The 20,100-nt window shown below is 42.7% G+C and overlaps 1 protein-coding gene and 1 long non-coding RNA gene across 14 annotated transcripts in view; one reads left to right on the top strand and one right to left on the bottom strand.

Annotated features, from left to right (window-relative positions):
* Positions 1–2,674: 2,674 nt before the first annotated feature.
* ESR1 (estrogen receptor 1) overlaps positions 2,675–20,100 on the bottom strand; it is a 345,943-nt gene continuing 328,517 nt past the window's right edge. For 9 of the 13 annotated variants that reach the window (XM_070603027.1, XM_070603022.1, XM_070603019.1 and 6 more), the window contains 2 exons: positions 11,103–11,286; positions 2,675–7,091 (listed from right to left, as the gene is read on the bottom strand). In XM_070603027.1, coding sequence (XP_070459128.1) covers positions 6,857–7,091; positions 11,103–11,286 — 419 coding nt within the window. In that variant the 3' untranslated portion in view covers positions 2,675–6,856. The remainder of the gene's footprint in view (positions 7,092–11,102; positions 11,287–20,100) is intronic. The other 4 variants (XM_070603031.1, XM_070603030.1, XM_070603028.1 and 1 more) reach the window with 1 other exon arrangement.
* On the top strand, positions 13,356–17,133 carry LOC139080777 (uncharacterized). Its single transcript, XR_011535533.1, has 2 exons — positions 13,356–13,565; positions 16,967–17,133. It is a non-coding gene; the product is annotated as an uncharacterized lncRNA (long non-coding RNA).

The following is a 20,100-nucleotide window of genomic DNA, read 5'->3' on the forward strand; positions in this document are numbered from 1 at the left end:
ATAAAGGGGGAGAAGAATTTTTTGAAAAAACAAGGGCTGAAATTTCCCAAACTTAATGAAAAACATCAATCTACACATCCAAGAAGCTCGGTGAATCCAAAGTAAGATACATACAAAAAGATCTACACCTAAACACGTCACAGTCATGCTGTTCAACAAAGACAGAGAAAATCTTGAGAGCAGCAAGAAAAAGCTGACTCATCAAATACAGATGAGCTTCAAAAGGGTGCAAGCCATGGAGACCAGAGGTGGAGAGAAGATATGTCCAAACTGCTGAAAGGACAACAAAAGAGTTCGCCAAGAATTCTACATTCAGAAAAATTATCCTTCAAAAATGAAGGATGAAATAACTACATTACCAGATCAACAAAGACAGAGAATTCATTGCTAGCCGACTTCAACTACAAGAAACATTACAGGAATTCCTTCAGGCTGAAAATGACACCAGATGGTAACTCAAATCCACAGGAAAAAATGAATGAAGAGCACTGAAAATGGTAAATATGTAGACTAATATCAAAAAAGCCTATAAATATATTTTTTCTCATTTCTTATTTTAACTTCTTTAAAAGATATAAAGTTGTACAAGCTGATAAACATTTTATTGTTGGGTTTCTAATATATAGATACATATGACAATAATAAAAAGGAGAGAGGAGAGAATGGAGCTATATTGGAGCAAAGATTATTATTTTATTAGATTTAAGTTCTATTAATCTCAAACAGACTGTGATAGGTTAAGGTGCATAGTGTAAGAGCAGCCACTAAGAAAATAATTTAATTTTTTTGTTTTTTATGAGGAAGATTGGCCCTGAGCTAATATCTGTTACCAATCTTCCTCTTTTTGCTTGAGGAGGACTGTCACTGAGCTAACATCTGTGCCAATCTTCCTCTATTTTATGTGGGACACCACCTCAGCATGGCTTGACAAGTAATGTTAGGTCCACACCCAGGACCCAAACCCATGAACCCTAGGCCACTGAAGCCGAGTGTGCGAACTTAACCACTACGCCACTGGGCTGGCTCTGAAAAGAATTTTTAAATAGGAAAAAAAAAATCAACAGAAAAATTAAAATGGTACCCTAAAAATATTTATTCAACCAAAAAAAAAGGAGAGGCCAGGAAGGAGGAAAAGAGGAATGAAAAAAGACAGGAGACATGTACAAAACAAAAACAAAATGGCAAACATATATCTAAGCCTATCAATGATTCCACTAAATATAAATGCTCACAGAGAGTAATAATAATTACAATAATCATAGCTAATATGTATTGAGAGCTTATGATGTACAGGTCCTATACCAGGCACTTTAGATATTCATCTTTTTAAATCCTCATCATAAAAAATAATAGCCCTATGGGGTGGGTATTGTTCTTATTTCCATTTTAGACATGAGGAAAACTAGGAAAATTGAGATCGAAGAACTTGCCCAGGGATGATAGAATGAGAAAATGAAAGAGCTTCTTGGAATCAAAGTGACTCAAACAGTGTGAAAAACCTAAACTCAACCTAATAAGGAGGTGAGCACAGACATGCAGTGGGAGAGGGCTCAGGAAAGGGGGCAGCAGTGCCAGCCAGTGTCCTTAAACTCTCCAGGAATTAACCCGTGTGGTCTTCACAGCAACCCTGCAAAGCAGGTGGCACTACTATCTCTCTTTACAGGTGAAGAAACTGAGGCACAGGGAAATTACCTTGTCCAAGGTCACACAATAAATGGTAGCGTGAGGATTCAAACTGAGTAATCTAGCTACAGAGCCTGTATGCATATCATGTTGCCTCCTCATAAGTCACATTATACCCATCACTTAAATCACAGAGAAAATGGGGGAAAGAGAATGTGCAGGTGGCTCTGAAAAGGGAAAGGGGTCCTGAAATGGAAACCTGAGGTGGGCTGGGATGGGAACGTACTAGTCATTCCCGCTTTACCTTTGTGATCGGGGAGAGTTTGTGAGCAAATTATGTAAATTTCAGATCATTCATTCACTTGTTCATTCATGAATACCTACCCTCAAGCTTCCCTCTTCCTCCTCACAGGGAAGAGGCTGGAATTAAGCATTAGGAAACAACTACTATTTGTGTGTGTGTGTATGTGTGAGGAAGATTGGCCCTGGGCTAACATCTGTTGCCAATCTTCCTCTTTTTGCTTGAGAAGATTGTCATAATCTAACACCTGTGCCTAACATCTGTGCCCTCTATTTTGTATGTGGGATGCTTCCACAGCATGGCTTGATGAGTTGTGTGTAGGTCCGTGCCTGGGATCCAAACCTATGAACTCCAGGCCATGGAACTGAAATGCACTTAACCACTATGCTACTGGGCCAGCCCCAAACAACTACTATTTTAATGAGTGCCTCATACAAGCCTCATAACCACCTTGTGAATTAAGTGTTACTCTCAACATTTTGTTGAAGCAGCAGCAGAAGCTATGAAAAATTCCTTGCCAATGATCACAGAAGTTGTATTTCGTGGCGCCAAGAAGTGAGGCCAGGTCTACCTGACTGCAATGTCCACACGCTTCCCCCTAGGTCTGGGGGGCAGGGGAGGCGAGGGAGGGGAGCCCGGTGTTAGACTGAGGGTCAGGAGTCACTGTGCTCTGCAGATGCATTTCATTGCCTTGATCTTAGGTGGTCAGTGGTGAACCATTAGCAAGAAGCGGAGCTTACGAAAAACAAATTTGTTATCTTTTGTTTAATTCTTTATTTGAACATCAAATTGGTTGAGAAAAGTGTTCAAGGTGCTTGAGCATCCCACTGGATTCTTTACTTTTTAAATGTGCAAAAGAGGTTTACAAGTGTGTTTCATTAAACAAAGCAAAGCTGCGACAAAATAGAATCACATCAATAATAGTATGCATCAGCAAAAGGGCATATTAATCCATCAAACACAATCTGGCATTTGAGCCTTTTCCCATAAAACAAGAGCTCTACACTAAAGAGTATGTTGTGCACCAAAAGCATTGTTTATAAGCTGTGAGAAAGCATAAACTGGCATAATGTCATTTATTAATTCAAGTCTCTATGACCAATGACCTCTCTGAATGCAAAGGGGTCCATTTCTCAGGCACCTGCTTATGGGTCTGTATGTTATTTCCGGGGTGCACTGCTCTGTACAAACACACTGAAGATGGGTTTGGCACATGGCAGCATTTACATATTTAAAAAGTTCAGGCACATTTGGATGCAAAAAAAAAGAATAAAAATTTTTCTTGAATCTCTAAAAGACAGTGCAAAATTGAAGTGCCATAATAGAGGCAGCAATTACTTAGAAAACAATTTTAAATGACTTCGAAAGAGGCCACATTCACTTTACTCTAAACAGAAAGGAAATACAGCTAGAAACAGAGTAATCACACTAATGAAAAGGTGGCTATTTGGGACCACAGTTAAGTTCATTTGCTCCAGTTGAGAGTAAGTTTTCAGAGAGTTCGCCTAGGAAGTGTACAGTGTAATCTGGATCATCTTCCCATGACTTGTACCAAACAGAATCATGGCGGCCTCATAAGCTACTGTATGACTCTATTTGCCTTCTCAGTAACTGGTTTCCTGAAGCAGATTTACCTGCGAATGGTAGATAGACATTACTACGGTCCCAGTGACCATTCCCAAAATCCACAGTCCATCTCAGAGTTGAAAAGTATGAGTGGGAAGCGGTTTGGAATTGGTTTCATATAGGGTACTCTAAACCAATGGCCTAAATCAGTGGCCATTTCAATGTGTGAGATTGTAATGTGAGACACCTTAATACGATGGAAAGTAAATTATCAGTAAGTCCCTTATTTGTTCAGCCCCCAAGAGACACGGGTTATGTCATGGTTGCATCCTTGCAAGTTTAATAGGGAAATCTAATAAAAAACTGCACTTTCTTAGGGGCTGGACTTTGCAGCCTACGTGGGGTCCTCTCTTTGGATGAACTAGCCTCTCCGATTGTCACATGGCAGCATTACAGAATCACGACAGCAAGCCTAGAACTAGGCAATGGCTAAAAGAAACACAGACCACTAGCTATTCTTTGGACTGTACTTCAGATCCCACATGTTCTTCCCTAGAACTCAAGCTGCCATTTTGGAGATGGCTATCAGATAGAGCTAATTATTTGTGGTTTACAGGGCAGAAGTGGAATTCTGAGCCCTGGGGCATACCCTTAGACACCAGTATTGATCTGCCTCAGAATACTTTCAAGACTCTTATTATTATACTTCCCACTCTCCAAATTCCTAAACCCACTTCCCCCATGCCACCCCACCCCCCAGGTAGATCATGTCTTTCAAATTCTAAATTTGCCTCTGAGTGGGGGAAAAGATACAGCATGTTCCCTACACCCAACGGCAACAACCTCAGCTGCAAAGTGTCAGCTGTCCATTAGTGGCACTTCAAATAAGAATAAAAAGAGATTTCTAAAATTATTTGAAACTGCTGGGCTAACATTCCAACCATCTGGTCTTCCCTGCCCATTTCAAATGTAGTAGTATCTTAACATGAATACAAACACATTAGAGGAATAATGTAAAACCCTCCACTGTATTATTGTTTGGATTTAGCTGGTATTATATCATCTATAGTCCTAGAATTTTTTTTTGTTTCTTTTTATTTTTTTAAAAGAAAATCTAAGTATAAACATTAAAAAGAACCCACTGACCCATTAGCTACTGTCCAAAAATATTACTACTGATATTTTGGTTAAGCAAAGTTAGCTGCCCTGAATAATTTTCCTTTTCAGGCATAATCTCTGCTACATATGATTGTCTATCATTCAATATCCAACAATAGGCAACTGGATTAGTGCTATTTTGTCTACTGTGGATATAAAAGTTGATATGAAATGTGATCTTCATTTAAATGAATAATCACCAGGCCTTAGGCATCAACAACTGCATACAAAAAATCTAAATATTTTTCGTTGGTTTTGCATGTTAACCCAGTCAAATCAAATCCAGAACAGAATTACTACATTCAGTTGTCTAATAAACAAGCATTGCAATTTCAAAAAAATATATACTATATAAGGTGCTTCTTAAACAAAAACAACAAAAGAATTATGTTCTAAACACATTCTTAATGCAGCTACATAAAATTGTCCCCAAATTCAGATGCACATATATGAAAAAACCTTTTTTTTTTTTTTTTTTTTTTGCCCTCCCAGGTTCCCAGTCCTTTGGTGACCACTTACTGGGCAATCAGAAATGAATGAGATCTACTTTTTGAAACTGACATCCCAAGAGAAGCCCTAGCAGCTTGGCTGGGTTGTTGGCTAACACATCACCTCTCAGTTGGGTTCAAATTATAGATAATGAGGTCACCAGAGGAAAGCAAACTTTCTTTGGCCCAGGGAAGGCTGCCCTGGGACTGGAGTGAGGCCTTCCTTTTTAGCCTATAGGTCAAAGGATTCCTGTGGCCTAAAGCTAGTCTCGCTAGCCTGGCTTATAAAGTTTAGAGAAATGAGCTCTGGGGGAAGTTGTTATTTTTTTTCCCAAGGCCAAACCCTGATTTTTAGATGAGCTTGAAACAACCAAGGGCATGACCCAGGCAGCCTGATAGGGAATGCTCTTAAGCTCTCCCTCATCCCTGGCCCCACAGTGCGCTGGGCCGCAGCTGTCTGCTGCGGCTTCCAATCAGGGCCATGCCAGGAAATGAAGAGGAGAACTGCTCCGTGCATCCCAGGGCAGCCCCGCAGTGCAATAGGGGGTCTGCCAGGAGCCCTCCCTGGTAGACGCAGCCTGTGGCAGGGCCACCCTGAGCCTCACAGTTTTGTCCAGTTTCTACCCTGCTTTCCTCCTTGTTCTCTAGTACCTACAATAGTCATGCACATTTGCCATTTAGCCCTAAAAGTGTCACCAGGGTGCCCGCTCATTTAAACTACCCTTGGTCCTAGGCTGGGCACTACACATGGCTCTCCACCTCCTGTGTAAGTTACACGCTAGGAAGATTCAAGTAGAGCGCCCTCTGCTGACAAGTGTGAGACCACACCAGAACCGGTCCAAAAGCTGATTCACTGCCAAGTCCTGGGGGCTTTCTTTTATAAAATAAAAACAAAAAACAAGAATTTATCCCTCACAGGGACACTGGTCTATGTGGAGGTGACATAACTGGGGTCAACAGCTGTTTTCATAGGTTCATGGGAAGCAAGAATTAACTGGAACCCATGACCCGTACTTAGTGCTCACAAAAGCCAACGGAAGAACATTCAGCAAACATAAAGGTTCAGTGTATTAAGTTGACAAACTCTTGACAATTAGGGAATCTTCCTTCCCTTTGTGCATCTTGTATTCCTATAGGGGAAATGAATAGACAATTGCTGGATATTCTGTTACAGCCATGCAATAGAGCAAAAGCTTTAACGTATTACTTTAATAAAATGATATATTTCTATAGGAATACAAGAGGATGCTATAATGAACCTTTGACCTAGCTTTCTCCAAGTCAGCAACTGAAGGAGCCACTTTCAATTCTTTCCTGTGGCTTATTCTTAGATTCGTTAAAAAGTGCTTCACAGAGGCAAAATGCCCACTCTACAGGTCTGGGTCTCAGCTGGTAGCTTAAATGCACAGAGTCCTCTGAGCCCCAGCTCACAGACTGAGTTCAGTCATGAAAAGCTATAGGAATCCTCATGCTTAGTAATATAGCAAAGAGAGAAAGAAAGCTGTTGCAAAGAATTTAGCCCTGGAATCCCTCTGGCTGTTCCCAAAAGAAGGCGTGCCACTAAGAGCTGAGCAAGCAAATGAATGGCCACTCATATTAGAAAGCCATAGTGGTGGATGCATGCTGGAGTGTGTGCAAGAGCAGAATTCTGCTAGAGTGATGCATGACGTGGGTAAAATGTGGCAGGGATTCTCAGAACCTTTGGGGAGCCAGGGAGCTCTCATATTGTGTTGGGGAAACCCTCTGCCTCCCCAGTGATGTAATATGTTTGCATGGAATGCGGTGAAGTTGAGCCAGTCGTGGCCAGCTGGCTTTGGTTTGTCTCTTCCATGGGTGCGCCCCCGTGGTTGGCTGGGGCGTGCAGGCGGTGGGCATCCAGCATCTCCAGCAGCAGGTCGTAGAGGGGCACCACGTTCTTGCACTTCATGCTGTAGAGATGCTCCATGCCTTTGTTACTGTGGGTGGGAAGACACAGAGAGGGCCACTTTAGACCATCGCAAGCCCCAGGACTGCTGAAACCCCTAGGAAGGGAAGTAAGAAAAACTCTAAAGACACTTGTATGCCAATCTCTCTTCCTGTTTAAAGAGCCATTTAGGATTTCCTATGCAGGTGACTTCCCTCCACTGACTCAAATGAAACCCTATTTCCCTCGATCGACATTACATCTAAAAAGAGAACAAATGAGAAATACCACCAAGTTGCCTGGATGATCGGTCCCCAGTTCTTAAATGTTCCCTTCTCTGAAAGGTCTCCTGCTACCCCAGTGACAGTGGCCTCGAGTCCCTGAAGCTTCAGTCATCCTCTTTCACATTGCTCTATTTTCTTCCCAGCTCTATGACAACCTGAAATTCCTCTATGTATGTGTGTATGTATGTAGGTAGGTAGGTATGTTTATTCTTGCCTCCTCAAGCACACACATGCACACACACACCCCAACATACGCAGTGCAAGTTCCATGAGGGGTAGCGATTTGCCCATCCTGTGGGCCTACAACAGTGCCAAGAACATGGTAAATGTCCAGAATATATGGGATAAGTGGACACAGGAAAATGTAGGCAAATCGGGTTTTTCCTTTCACAACTCCTTTCCTCTGTCCACCTCCACCAGCCGCAACTCTGCTCTGTCCTCACCAACCACCAGGAAAAAGAAATAGAACAATTATTATTTGCTTGAAATTTTTTTTGAAAAGAATTATGTACTATGAGTAGGCAGGACCAAGAGGATGTCTTAGAAAATCTTTGCATTTTCAGTAGGGGAAAAGGCAGCCTAAGCTGGAGACGTGCCATGAAAACACAGCCTCAAAGCTCTTCAGGCCTTACAACCCAACCACCTAAATTACGTTTTTAAGTGGTATTTTGTTTTTCTATGTTTTTGTTCTCATTTAAAATGCTGTTAAAGTTTAATGCCCCCTGGATCTGACACTATCTTGTTCATGCAACCTAATGAATCGCATTTACAGTCAGATGAAATCTGGTGTTAAATTCTCTGAGTAACAACATATGGCTGGGGCCTGGCTTAACAAAACAGAGTTCTGTGATTTAGATCGGCTGGAACAAGGCACCAAAATATTATTGTGTGTGTGTGTGTGAGAGCGCGCAAGAGAGAACGCTTAAAGCTTTCAACAGAATACCACCTTCTCTCCAGCTTTTCACCCAATTCATACAAACTCTAGAGAGCTTTTCTCTGCTGCTGTCCTTGGCCGTACATTGCCAATAAAACTAGCAAGGCCTGTAAATTTAGTGCAAATATATTTGGTATTAACTAATTAGGCTTGCTACTGCTGACAAGCAGTTAATGGGTTTGAAAATTCAGCAATTCCTACTAACAAATAAAAACCTTCATCTGTAATACATGCTTTCTACAACATCATTAAAATTCCCAGTTCAGAGTAAAAGCTAATACATTTTCTTCAAGGGGAAGGTTACTCTCTCAGCCAGGAAATTTGGAGGGGGATTATGTTGTTCTGATCCATTCCTCACTTTCCTCTTCATCAAGACACAGATGAGAAAGGACTGGAAATGTGTACCCCTAATGCAGTCACCCACTCCACCAGCCAATGTGATCCCTCATCTGACACACCGGGATTCTTGGCGAATGCCTCAGAAGAGATTGCTTTCTCCCAAACTTTGCCAAGTGGAAGCCATCATCTGGGAATTTCAAATTTATAGGGTAGGGGAAAACCTCAAATAATTTGTTCGTTCATTCATTCACTCACGCCTTCATTCATTCCCTCAGTAATAATGCTGTGAGCACATACAACTTATGAGACTACACATATGGTACTGTGGGGGATATAAAGAAAGACAGATACATTTATTTCCTCAAGAAGCTAACAATTTGCAAGGTTGTCTCCAGAAAGGGTGGCACCTGGGACTTTGATGGGACAAACTTCTTGCCTATTGACTCATAGTCTCAAGATTTGAAGGCCCCTTAAAAAATTCCTCCAATGCTCTTCAGACACCTTGGCCCTTCCCTTATAGCCACTAAGAAAAGACATCTCTTTTTTATTCCTAGGGTCCTGGTGTAAGCCAAGGTCATGTGGATTTCATCATGCATGGGTACCTGTCCCTCTAGTGTCATCACTGCACCTCATTGTTGCGGCCTTTTTAAGGCAGAGCATCCACTGCTTTCTTCCTCTCCTCCCTCAGGCTGAGTTCTGTTCATGGCAATGGTATCTACTAAGCTTCTGACCAGCCGTGTTACATGACTATTTACGCTGGAAATGAGGCCACTTTCACTGACTGGCACAAAGAGACTCTATTTTCTCTGCTAATGTCCTTCCTTAGCTCCTACAGAACATATTCATTGAGTAGTTACTATGTGCAAAGCCTTGTACTAGATGGTATTGGGAACAGAGAGGGACCAGGATGGACGGTGGTAACTGCCACACAGAGTTTGCAGTCTAATGGGCAGAAAGATAATAAAATGGGCAATAACCATCCGGAAGAACAGGGTGTAAGTCCTAGCTGGGTTTTAAGGGTCAGGAGATGCTCCTACAAGGAGTGGTAACTAAGCTGTGATAGATTAGCTTACTGTTCAGAAATACTCACTCCCCATGTGTCCATGATCCTTGACTTTGGGCTTCATCATGTAACTTGTGTGGCCAATGGAATGTTAGTGGATATGACTTAACCAAAAGATTAAAATGCATTTGCGCAAACAGCCTTGCTTTCTTGTGCCTCTGCCATCACTATAAGAAGAACATGTCTCAGCTAACCTGTGAGTAAAAGGAGGATGATAGACACGTGGAGCAGAGTCACCTGGCCAACCCTACAGGCCTGCAGCTTGAAGCAGAGTCTCCCAGCTGTGCCCAGCCTCAATCAACCGACCCCCAGATGTGTGAGTGAGCCTGTGGAGATAACCAGAGCTGCTCAGCCAATCTGCAGCCCGAAGCAGACCTCCCCACAGCTCTCAGAACAGGTGATGATGGCTAGATAGCTAGATAGCTAGGTCACAGGAAGTAATATGAGCAAAATAAATGGATTTATGCTTTTCTTTAAAAGCAAGGGGAAGCAATATCAAGGTTTTAAGTAAAGGAATGATGTGATCATGTTTGATATTAGAACGATCACTCTGGCTCTATTGTGGAGAATGGATTAGAAAGGATCAAGATTGAAGGCACGGAGATGTGTTGGGTGGCTGGTGCAGAAATCCAGATGGAAATGATGGTGGCTTGGACTAGGGTAATGGCAATGGGAATGACAAGAAGGGATTTGAGAGGGATGAAGGAGTCAACGTTGACTCTCCATGAGGCATCCAGACCAAGAGTCTCTCAATTAGGATTTCTGAGTGTAAGTAGGGAGAGTATGACGCAGGAACCATAATGGATATGCCCAGTGCCTTCCACTGATGTGGAATGCTCACAGGCTTCCCTTGATTGGGTGGGACAAAGGGAATGACCAAACATCGCCCTCCCCCGACAACCCATACACTGCACACTCTTCGCCCCCATAAGACCTTGCACATAGTTCAAACTGAGCATAAATATCACTTTACCTATGAAGCCTTCTCTGATGCTTGCCCCCCATGCCCCAGAGAAACTGAATGCCTCCCTCCTCCATCCTTCCATAGCATATATGCTCATTAGGTGCCAGGAAGTGTTCTAACTGTGTTATCCATATGCAGGCATCAGCCCTTCCTGGGGCAGCTGTAACATATGTTTGGGGGTTTGCTTTCTTTATTTTTTTGGTGAGGAAGATTGGCCCTGCACTAACATTTCTTGCTAATCTTCCTCTTTTTGCTTGAGGAAGGTTATCGCTGAGCTAAAATCTGTGCTGATATTCCTCTATTTTGTATATGGGATGCTGCCACAGCATGGCTTCATGAGTGGTATGTAGGTCCATGCCAGGGATCTGAACTGGTGAAGCTGGGCAGCCAAACCAGAGTGCGTGAACTTAACCACTATGCCACCGGCCCGGGCCCTGGGGGTTTGCTTTCATTATATGGGGAACCCAAGGATGCCTCACCTCATGTGCCTGATGTGAGAAAGGATGAGGAGGAGTTGGGCCAGGCGCCGGTGCTGCTGCTGCAGAGTCAGGCCCGATTTGGCCATCAGATGGATCAAGGTGTCTGTCATCTTGTCCAAGACACGGTGGATATGGTCCTTCTCTTCCAGAGACTTCAGGGTGCTGGACAGAAATGTGTACACTCCTGAATGTGCAGAGAGAGAGTGAGAGAGAGAAACTCAAAGAGGATGATATCTAGGAGACTAGGAGTGTGCATGGGACATAACACTGAGCCAGCATCTCTCTCCAGCACAGCAGTGAGGAAGTTTGGGACCCATTTGATCCAAGCAACTACACAAAATTCCTAATCAATATACACATCCGGGAAACTGAGAAACCCATGTGGACTCCTGTGTGTGAGCCAATATCCAGGATTTGTCATCAAGATTCCCAGGAAAGACACTGTTAGTCTTGGGGCCGAATGGTTACACTAGCCCCCCTTCTCTGACAGGTCTGACAGCAACACAAACTATCCCATTAATGCTGATGACAACCCCGTGAGGGAGGCATTATTGTTCCTTTTCACACAAAGACGCTGAAGGGCAGAGAGATGCATTAACCTGCGAAGATAACTTGATAGGACAGAGAAGAGCTAAGAAGAAAGCCCAACGTGCTGACACCACATCTGGTCATTATAATGGGGGCCCTCAGGAGAAACGTGACACTCTTGGCGAGATTCACAGAGAAAGTGAAAGTGGTTTGCTCAGTGATTGACAGGTAATCTTTCTAGGTAGGATTTAATTTGCTGTTATGTTTCAGGTCAAGTTTAGTACTTTTCATCTTCAGCTGAAAGGTTTATGACGGGTGGGTATAGAGGACCTGGCACCTGCTGTTTTTCACTGCCAGGCATGATTTTTTCCCTCTTGCCTTTCTTCTGGTAATAGATCCTACTCCCTGGGCCATAACGAGACTCAGGACTGAAACTAGACAATCAGGGCACTCTATTCTTTTGGCCAGTATTAGCCCTGAGCTAGATAATCAGAGCTTTCTCTGGGATTGTATATAGAAGTTGTGAGACAGAAATTGTTTCCTCTAGGGTTGCTGAGCTGGGAGAATGAGAATATGGGACTTTGAGGTAGTGGCATCTTCCCAGCACACGGAGCTCCCGTCTGCAGAATGGAGCCAAGCGACAAGCAAAGATGATAGTTATAAAGGGGGTGGGGGTGGGAGGAGAGGAGATAAGAGAAATCCTGGTTCCAGTCACAAGGTCCTGGTTCTTACATGTTTTCATTTGACTTTGGAGCTTCCGTGGTATCCTTTCTAACACATGAATCCATACATTCTCCTTTTGCTTAAGATACTGTGAGTTGGGTTTTTGTCACTTGCACCTGAAAGAATCCTGACTATTCTACTAAGTTGTGAGCTTAGCTCAAGGACCAGAGGAAGGTGAGTGATAAAGAGGTGGGAAGTCTTAAAACCAAGAGGAGGGCTTCTGGATCCGTCTTGACTTGGGACCATAAGGATGGATTTTCTACCCAGCAAATGCTCCAGAAATAAGCTCCATTCTGCTCAATCATTCCGTCTTTCATGGAACAGATAATATAGTATTTTTCTCCGGATGATTCATATTTAGCAACATTTTTTTGGTCTTACCCCTATTCCACCCACTGGCTCTCTCATAAATAAATTTCTTCTCCTCCCCTCCCTGTCTTCCCCATACCTTCAAGTTAAGGCTCTCAAGTTTGTCAGTCCCTGACTTTGTACTGGTAGCGTGGTGACAAATTACTGCTCACACAGCAGCCTGTAGGTGGGGAATGGGGAAAACACCTACACAGAGGAACTCCTAGTAAACAGAGTTGTAATTGCCCAGAATGGAAAATGGCTGAGCTTTAAAACAAATACAACAACAACAACAAAACGAGAATGGTCAGGATCTTGGCTGACAAGCAGTGAATAGAATAATGCAGCTTTTGGTACCCAGAGGCACTTCGAGCTAAAGGAAATAGAGCACAGAATGAGTAAGCAGCAGACACGAAGTGGGATAAGAAAGAAATTGCTGGATTACTTCACTTATGCTCCAAGTGGGCTGCTGATAGGGAAAGAATGTGTCCATTAGACTAACGGGCAGATGTCCAGTGGCCTTGGCATTGGCCCGGAGGGATCGGATGGCAGGGGAGGTGTGAGCCGGTGGGCTGGGGTCAGAGGCGGCCTCTGCTGAGTCACCATGACCCTGCCTCTCACCACCCTCTGTGACATCACACACATTCTAGCCTCAGTCTCCCAGGGCCCTGTGTCTGGCTGGAGATCCTGGGAGCCTGCCCAGGCCACGGAGCTGAGTTAATCCAACTTGGATGATGTGCTTTCTACCAATTTCCTTTTTTGTTACCACCCAGGATGCTGGCCTTATTCACCAATAATCCCGTTCTTGTTCAAGGAAACCACAGAATCAGGGAGCAAGCAGCTTCGATGGCGCTGCCTGGGAAGGTGACAGTTGTGCCGTTCTTGCTCTTCCTGCCTGTGTGCACAGGGTTAGAGCACACAGTGCTAGAATCCCGGACATCCTGAGGGCCAGTGTGGCCCTCTGCCCTTTGCAGTGGAGGTGACAGCCTTAACACTCAGACTTCAGGGTGTGACATTGTTCTCTTGGGCTGCTGATGCCCTGTCTTTCTTGACACACACACACGATGTCATTGAGAACTCACGCTGTGCACGGACTACGCTAGTGATAAGGATTCCAAGCCTTCTTTTCTTTTAAGTGTTAATGTTTCTAGGAGCTGATATTGCCTGTGGAGAAAGAATTTTCTGAACACCGACTCTCGGGATGCAGGCCATTCTCTGAACAAGCCTGTTTTTCTAGTCCTGTCTTGGCACCAATACAGCTTATCATCTCATCCTTGTCAGCAGATGCTTCTTAGCTGCACAAATATACTTAGAAATAAAAATACAGTCCTGTTGAAATGCCAATAATTGACAACAGCAGCCATCATCTTTTTGGGCTTTTCTGGCAAAACGTCCATGTTTGCTGCCTGTTGCCCCTAAGGGGCCAATGGAGAGAAACAACAGAAATCCAAATTCCCAGGGTGCTTCATGTGCCCTGGCAAAAGCAAACCAGGGCTGCTGGTAATTTCCATATCCCAGGTGGTCTCTGCCACCCTGGATGGCGGCATCACTGTTCCCAGCAGCACAGAGCCAGCGATCAGACAGTGAGGGCCTTCAGAAATAGTCTTGCAACGAGGCAGGCTTTTGCAACTCTCGAGGCTGCTCCAAATCCCAAAGATGGAAAAAAACAATCTGTATGTCATTATCCAGTCTCGAAGTGTTGTTGGCACATCTGACGGTCTACATATTCTGAATCTTGCAGCCAACACTGGGAGAGGTAGGAAGTCTGTGGAGCAAACCTGCATGGACACCCCAGATAGAAGAGGTCTCAACTCAATCTTTCTCGCTTTCTTGCTCTCACTGACTCTTGATTCCACTCTCTCCTTCTACTTCTCTGGTTCTGCTTGAACACTCTCTTTCTTCTTCTTTTTTGCTCTCCACCCTACAGAAGCCCCCTCTCCACCCCTCATCACATTTCCAGATAATGGAATCTTCTGGAAGCTGAGGGGACACCGGCATGGACACTGCCGTACACATATGCACGTGGCCATGCCCCGAAGGAAGCACGAGCATCACCAGGGGTCCCCAGCATGCCCTCCCATGGGCCCCCACTGAGGGACACATCTAACTGTTCCTGGAGAAGTGAGGAATGCTGAGGCCAGTGGCTTACCAGATGCTGGAGGACAACTTCTTCAAACAGGGCCACATTTTTTCTTTTCCAAAAGGAAGAATGTGACAGCGGGCCCTGGGAGAGTTCTCCAAGCTATGGCAGCTTGACCAAAAAAAATGGGAATGACTCAAAGGAAAAAGATAGCGAAGAAAACTCCTTAAGTCCACAGCTGTAAATGGTCTGGGCCAGAAAGCTGTCACTCCACTGGGATAAAAAGGAACTTCTTTTTTTATCCTGTTCACCCAGTGATTTATAGGCAGATCAGCTTTCCAGGTTTTCTGCTGGGAATTCTTTCCACAACCAAACAGCATCTTTGCTCCAAAGTGCCTTCGAGGTTAACAGTTTGTTGAGCACCATGTTTGTTTTGTGCTTGACCTATGACTGCTGTTCTTCTTGGGGACAGTACTGTCCCTTGTGGGGTGTTTGGACAGCTCGTGGTTGCTACAGCCATTTAGTGGGAGAGGCTGTGCTGGGTGTCTTACGATGTGCAGGAGAGTTCCAAGTAACAAAGGATTTTTTTCTTGAATGTCCTACTGAACTAACTGTATTACAAATAAAAATTTGTAGTGAAAAGTTTTGAAAAGCTTTTACAAGGTTGTACACAAAAGGTCCAGGATGCAAATTGACTAGACAGAGGGAACCTTAAATGGCATAGTTTTCTCAAAATTATTAAATAATTTATTCACTTTATGCAGTCTGCCAGTAGAATGTATTACGTAAGATTTCCAACTATACACTTAATTGAAATGATTTCCAAGTGGTTCTTCTGGTACCAAAAGGCAACACAACTGGTTGCAAATATATAGAAGAGATGGAAGATTCTTCTAAACAAAATTAGAATCAACTGTTATAAAATAGTAGACATCAAGGAAATATTGTGTTATTTCCTCCTACATGTTTTTAAATAATTTTGTAGCATGATAAGAAATTCATTTTGTGAAAAGTGCATGTTAAAATTATTTTGGGGTTCTTGTCTCTCTGTCTGACACTGAAACTGCCTTCAGAGGTTTCCCACATACTTCTTGATTGAATACTATTTCTTTTTCCCATTCATCATCTCTTTTCCATTGTTTATCCAAAGGATATGGTTTCCACAGCCTTTTAAAATTCTGGAGACTGTATGTTTATTTGCCTTGAATATAGTGGGCTATTAAGATGGGATATATATTTCTATTTACTTTGGTACTTCTTCATCCTGTATCATAACAAAAGGAATTACCTTGAAAATACACTTATAATAAAGCCCAGCTCATTTGCAAAATTATGTTACTTCCTCTTTTTTGTTTGTGTGTGCTTTGACAGTCTTTGGCTTTTCTCGGTATGTTATTACTAAATCAATTTAATTTATTTCTCTCTTCTTATCATCTGTTAATAGGTCTTGGTTAGTTTTTAGTTTTCTTTTTCAGATCTTCATCTCCACGTCTGCTTTCTCATATGCCTGTGCTGCTTCTATCATCTTCTTATATCCAAACGTTCGTTATAAACACATGTAAGCATTTTACTACTTTATCATGTTTTCTACTGTGGTCACGTCTGGGCATCTGCATTGAAATACATATCATTTTATTTTAAATTAGTTTAACATCATTTCTCCTTTATATGACAGTTACGAAATTACACTTTTTTTTTTTTTTTAAGAAAACTATGTGTACAGATAAACTATTATCTGTTTACTTCATTTCGGGATACTCAAAGGGATATGCATGTTTTACTAGACTGGTATTGTTTACTGGCAATTCTAAGAGAGTTTTCTCCAGTACATGATTCCCACAGGTGGCTGTCTTTCAGAATCCCCATGGAGTTTTCCAAGATGCAGCCGCCTACTTTTCACTTAAACCTGCTGACTGGAAGCTGAGGGTGGAGCTCTGATAACTGTGTTTTTAAAAAACTCCCCATTGATGACTCTGATGCACAGCTAGGGTTAGGAATCACATGATTATCACGGTTTCTTCATATTGTGGCCATTAAAATGTAAAGTCTTGAAGACATGGACTGTGTCTTCATTCTGCAAAAGTTGCCTTATGATGCAAAATGATTTTGAAGATGTCTTCTCTATGCATTTTCCTGCTCTGAATGGTCCTCCATGCTTTTTTCCCCTTTCTGGCTGGCTGGTTAGAATGGAGATGACTCTTAGGATGACCTTGGAAGTCACCCAATGAAGACTGCAGCGTCCACCTCAGCCTGAGTCCCTGGATGACCACACAGAAGAGGGCTCTGACACAACCTGTTCGTGCACCCAGCATTGTTAAGTGAACAAGAAATAAACCTGTGTTGGAACTGTTATACATTTTGGAGTCTATTTGTTAGAGAAGTAGTCCTCTCCAATGCAAGATGAGAAGTGTTTTGTGGCTTACTGACTGAATAAATGAATAAATTTGTAACACGAGAGATAAAGTCCCAGGGATTTTTTGCATACCTCCTTTTGTTGCCATTTTTTATATTTGTAAGACCTTAGGTTGCATACTTTACTTAGAAGTTATTTGTCTTCCCAAATCCAATATTGCCACGTTTTGTTATAGAAACCACAATCTAGGTTCTAGAACCACCTCATTATCATCTGCCATGCTAACCACTCATTCTAAATACTAACAGCTATGTGCTGCACAGTGACATTTCAGTCAATGACGGACTGTGTATACGACAGTGGTCCCATAAGATCAGTACCACACACCTGCGTGTGTAATAGGCTGTACCATCTAGGTGTGTAAATACACTCTACAATACTTGCACAACGGCAAAATCGCCTAACAACACATTTCTCAGGCTGTATCCCCATCATACATGTATCCCCTGTGCTTCATAGCAACCAATAAGGTAAAGAAGCAAGAGGCAAGCCCAGGACATCAGAATGTTTAGTTAGTTACGATTCACCTCCAACACCTCCCAACATTACCAAGGATTTCAAAAAGAGAATGCTCTATGCCATCCAGGAACTGACTTCTCATTTCACAAACTCAACAAAAGAGTATTGCTATCGGCAATCTTTGTCCGTAGGTAGGAAACTTCCATCTTTCTATTGATGCATGAATATTTACCTGCAAGGTGAAGAGCCCGTTCATAACCAATGCTTGAGCAATGTTTACTGTTCCACTAGTATTTGTAAGATCACGTGTGTCATCCAAGTCCTCTTCTAAGTGTCTCAAAGTACGAGGGATCACAGTGAAGACAAGTGTTCTTGCCAGAACTCAACATGGGAACATGGTAGTCCTGTTCACTTGGCATCATTATATATCCACAAATGCCCCTTCAGCACAGAACAGAAGACTATGAAATCATAGGCTAATGATTCATTGACATTTATCAATTTAGTATATTTTTTAGTGAAATCTGCTAGATGTTCTAGAAGATAAACACTTGATACATCAATGCATTCAAACTGATTCAAAGGACAAATCTCTTACTGATGATTTCAGATGGTGAAACTGATGAACTGGCTCGACTGACTTGAGAAATCTTAAATGTGCACACTTTCAAAAAATAATTTAAGTGGGAGCCATGTGTCTCCCTTTTATATATGAAATCATAGTTTTTAATTTTTGTAATAAATAGTATCCTAGCCTTATACCTTTTAGGATAAAGCCATTATGGATCTATATTTTGCTAAGGAGTTTTATTTTTGTTAGTTATATCTGTAACATGTTAAGAAAGAGCCAGGGTTCTGATTTTCCTATTCCTCTGTCAATTACTAGCTTCCTGAGATCAAAGAAGATGTTCTGAAGAGACATTTGATGGAAAATGTGCAGCCCCTCTATTACAGAGGAATTTGTTCACAAGTTTCCATGTGGAATTCCTAGTCCCAGTGAGCTGCTTGGTCTCAGGAGGCCTTGAGGTTTTCATCTTTTTCCCCAGAAAATGCAGGCCGAAACTGCCTGGACAAATTCATTTCCTTAGACCTTACCTTTCCTTGCCTGGCATTTCAAGGACAGCGGGGTAATAACACAGAGCAGGAAGCAGCTCTTACACATGGGGCAGATGGTATTTTCCAAAGATTACCACAGCACTATCTCCCATCACCATGCTCCTCTCCGCGATCTTGGCGCTCCGCCCATGGAGGTGTGCAATGCAATGGATACCCTTCCCTTGAGTCTGAGTGGACCCATGACTTGCTTGTAGTTAAAAAAATAGTCTGGAAGTGATGCCACATGGCTTCTAAGGGGTTGTCATACAAGGCCATGCAGCTTCTGCCTTGGCAGCTAGGACACTTCCGGAGCCCTTGCCGCCTTCTAAGAGCTACAGCGCACCAGGCTGTGCAGAAGCCCAGGCTACACAGAGAGACCACAGATAAGCATCCTGGCTGACAGCTCCAGCTGATGTCCCAGCCAATAGCCAGCATCAATTGCCAACATGTGAATAAAGACGCCTCAAGATGACTCCAGCCCACAGCTATCAAATTACCCCTAGTTGGTGACTTTCCCCATCTGAGGCCCCAGACATGATGGTGAAGAGTCAAGGCATTCCCTCTGTGCTCTAGCCAAATTCATGACCAATAGAATGCAAATCTTTTTTTTTTAGCTGTTAAGTTTTGAGATAATTGATCACACAGCAGCAGTAAGCAGAATACACCTAGACATCTACACCAGACACTTAGGGAGGAAAATGATCCAGAACAGGCAGATTGTAGATTAGACCCCTGATCTGGTACATCATGAGATAAAATGGCATTTGAACACTTCCTGCTCCACATTTTGAATTCTGTTGCCTACCAGTGCCTTAGGCCAGCCCTTGACCTTCAGCCTCATTGATGCAATGGTAGAGCCTGAGCTCATCTTATCAGTACTGTGTGCTTTTTCATATGATGCCTTTAGCCCTAATCACTGCTCAGCTGATTATCAAAACATGGATCTTCCACTAACTGGCAACCCAAAATATCGTCTCTCTAGTCTCTCGCCAGAGAATAAAGCGCTTTGAGTTTGAATTGACAATCCTTATCAAGTGCTAGTTGTAAGAAATAGACTTTGTAGAGGTTTTCCTGAAGGAGAGTTTTTATGTTGAACAACTGCTCTATTTTATTTTATTTTTATTAAAAGCCTGTGAACCTTATAACGGAATGTGTTCTCCTCTTTGCTTTGGCCAAGCAAAGGGAATTTAGAGCCAAATGTGTTTCCACTCCTGGGAACTATACAGATGTACTTCTGTCTGCTCATCTGACTCCTGGATTTATTATTTTGCTCACATTATTTTCCCTTTTTCCAGATTTTGACAATTCTCGGCTTATTCCCTTTGCATCATATAAAACAATAAGCCATTTCA

Source organism: Equus przewalskii, chromosome 32, assembly GCF_037783145.1.
Source record: "Equus przewalskii isolate Varuska chromosome 32, EquPr2, whole genome shotgun sequence".
NCBI classification, from domain to species: Eukaryota; Metazoa; Chordata; class Mammalia; order Perissodactyla; family Equidae; genus Equus; species Equus przewalskii.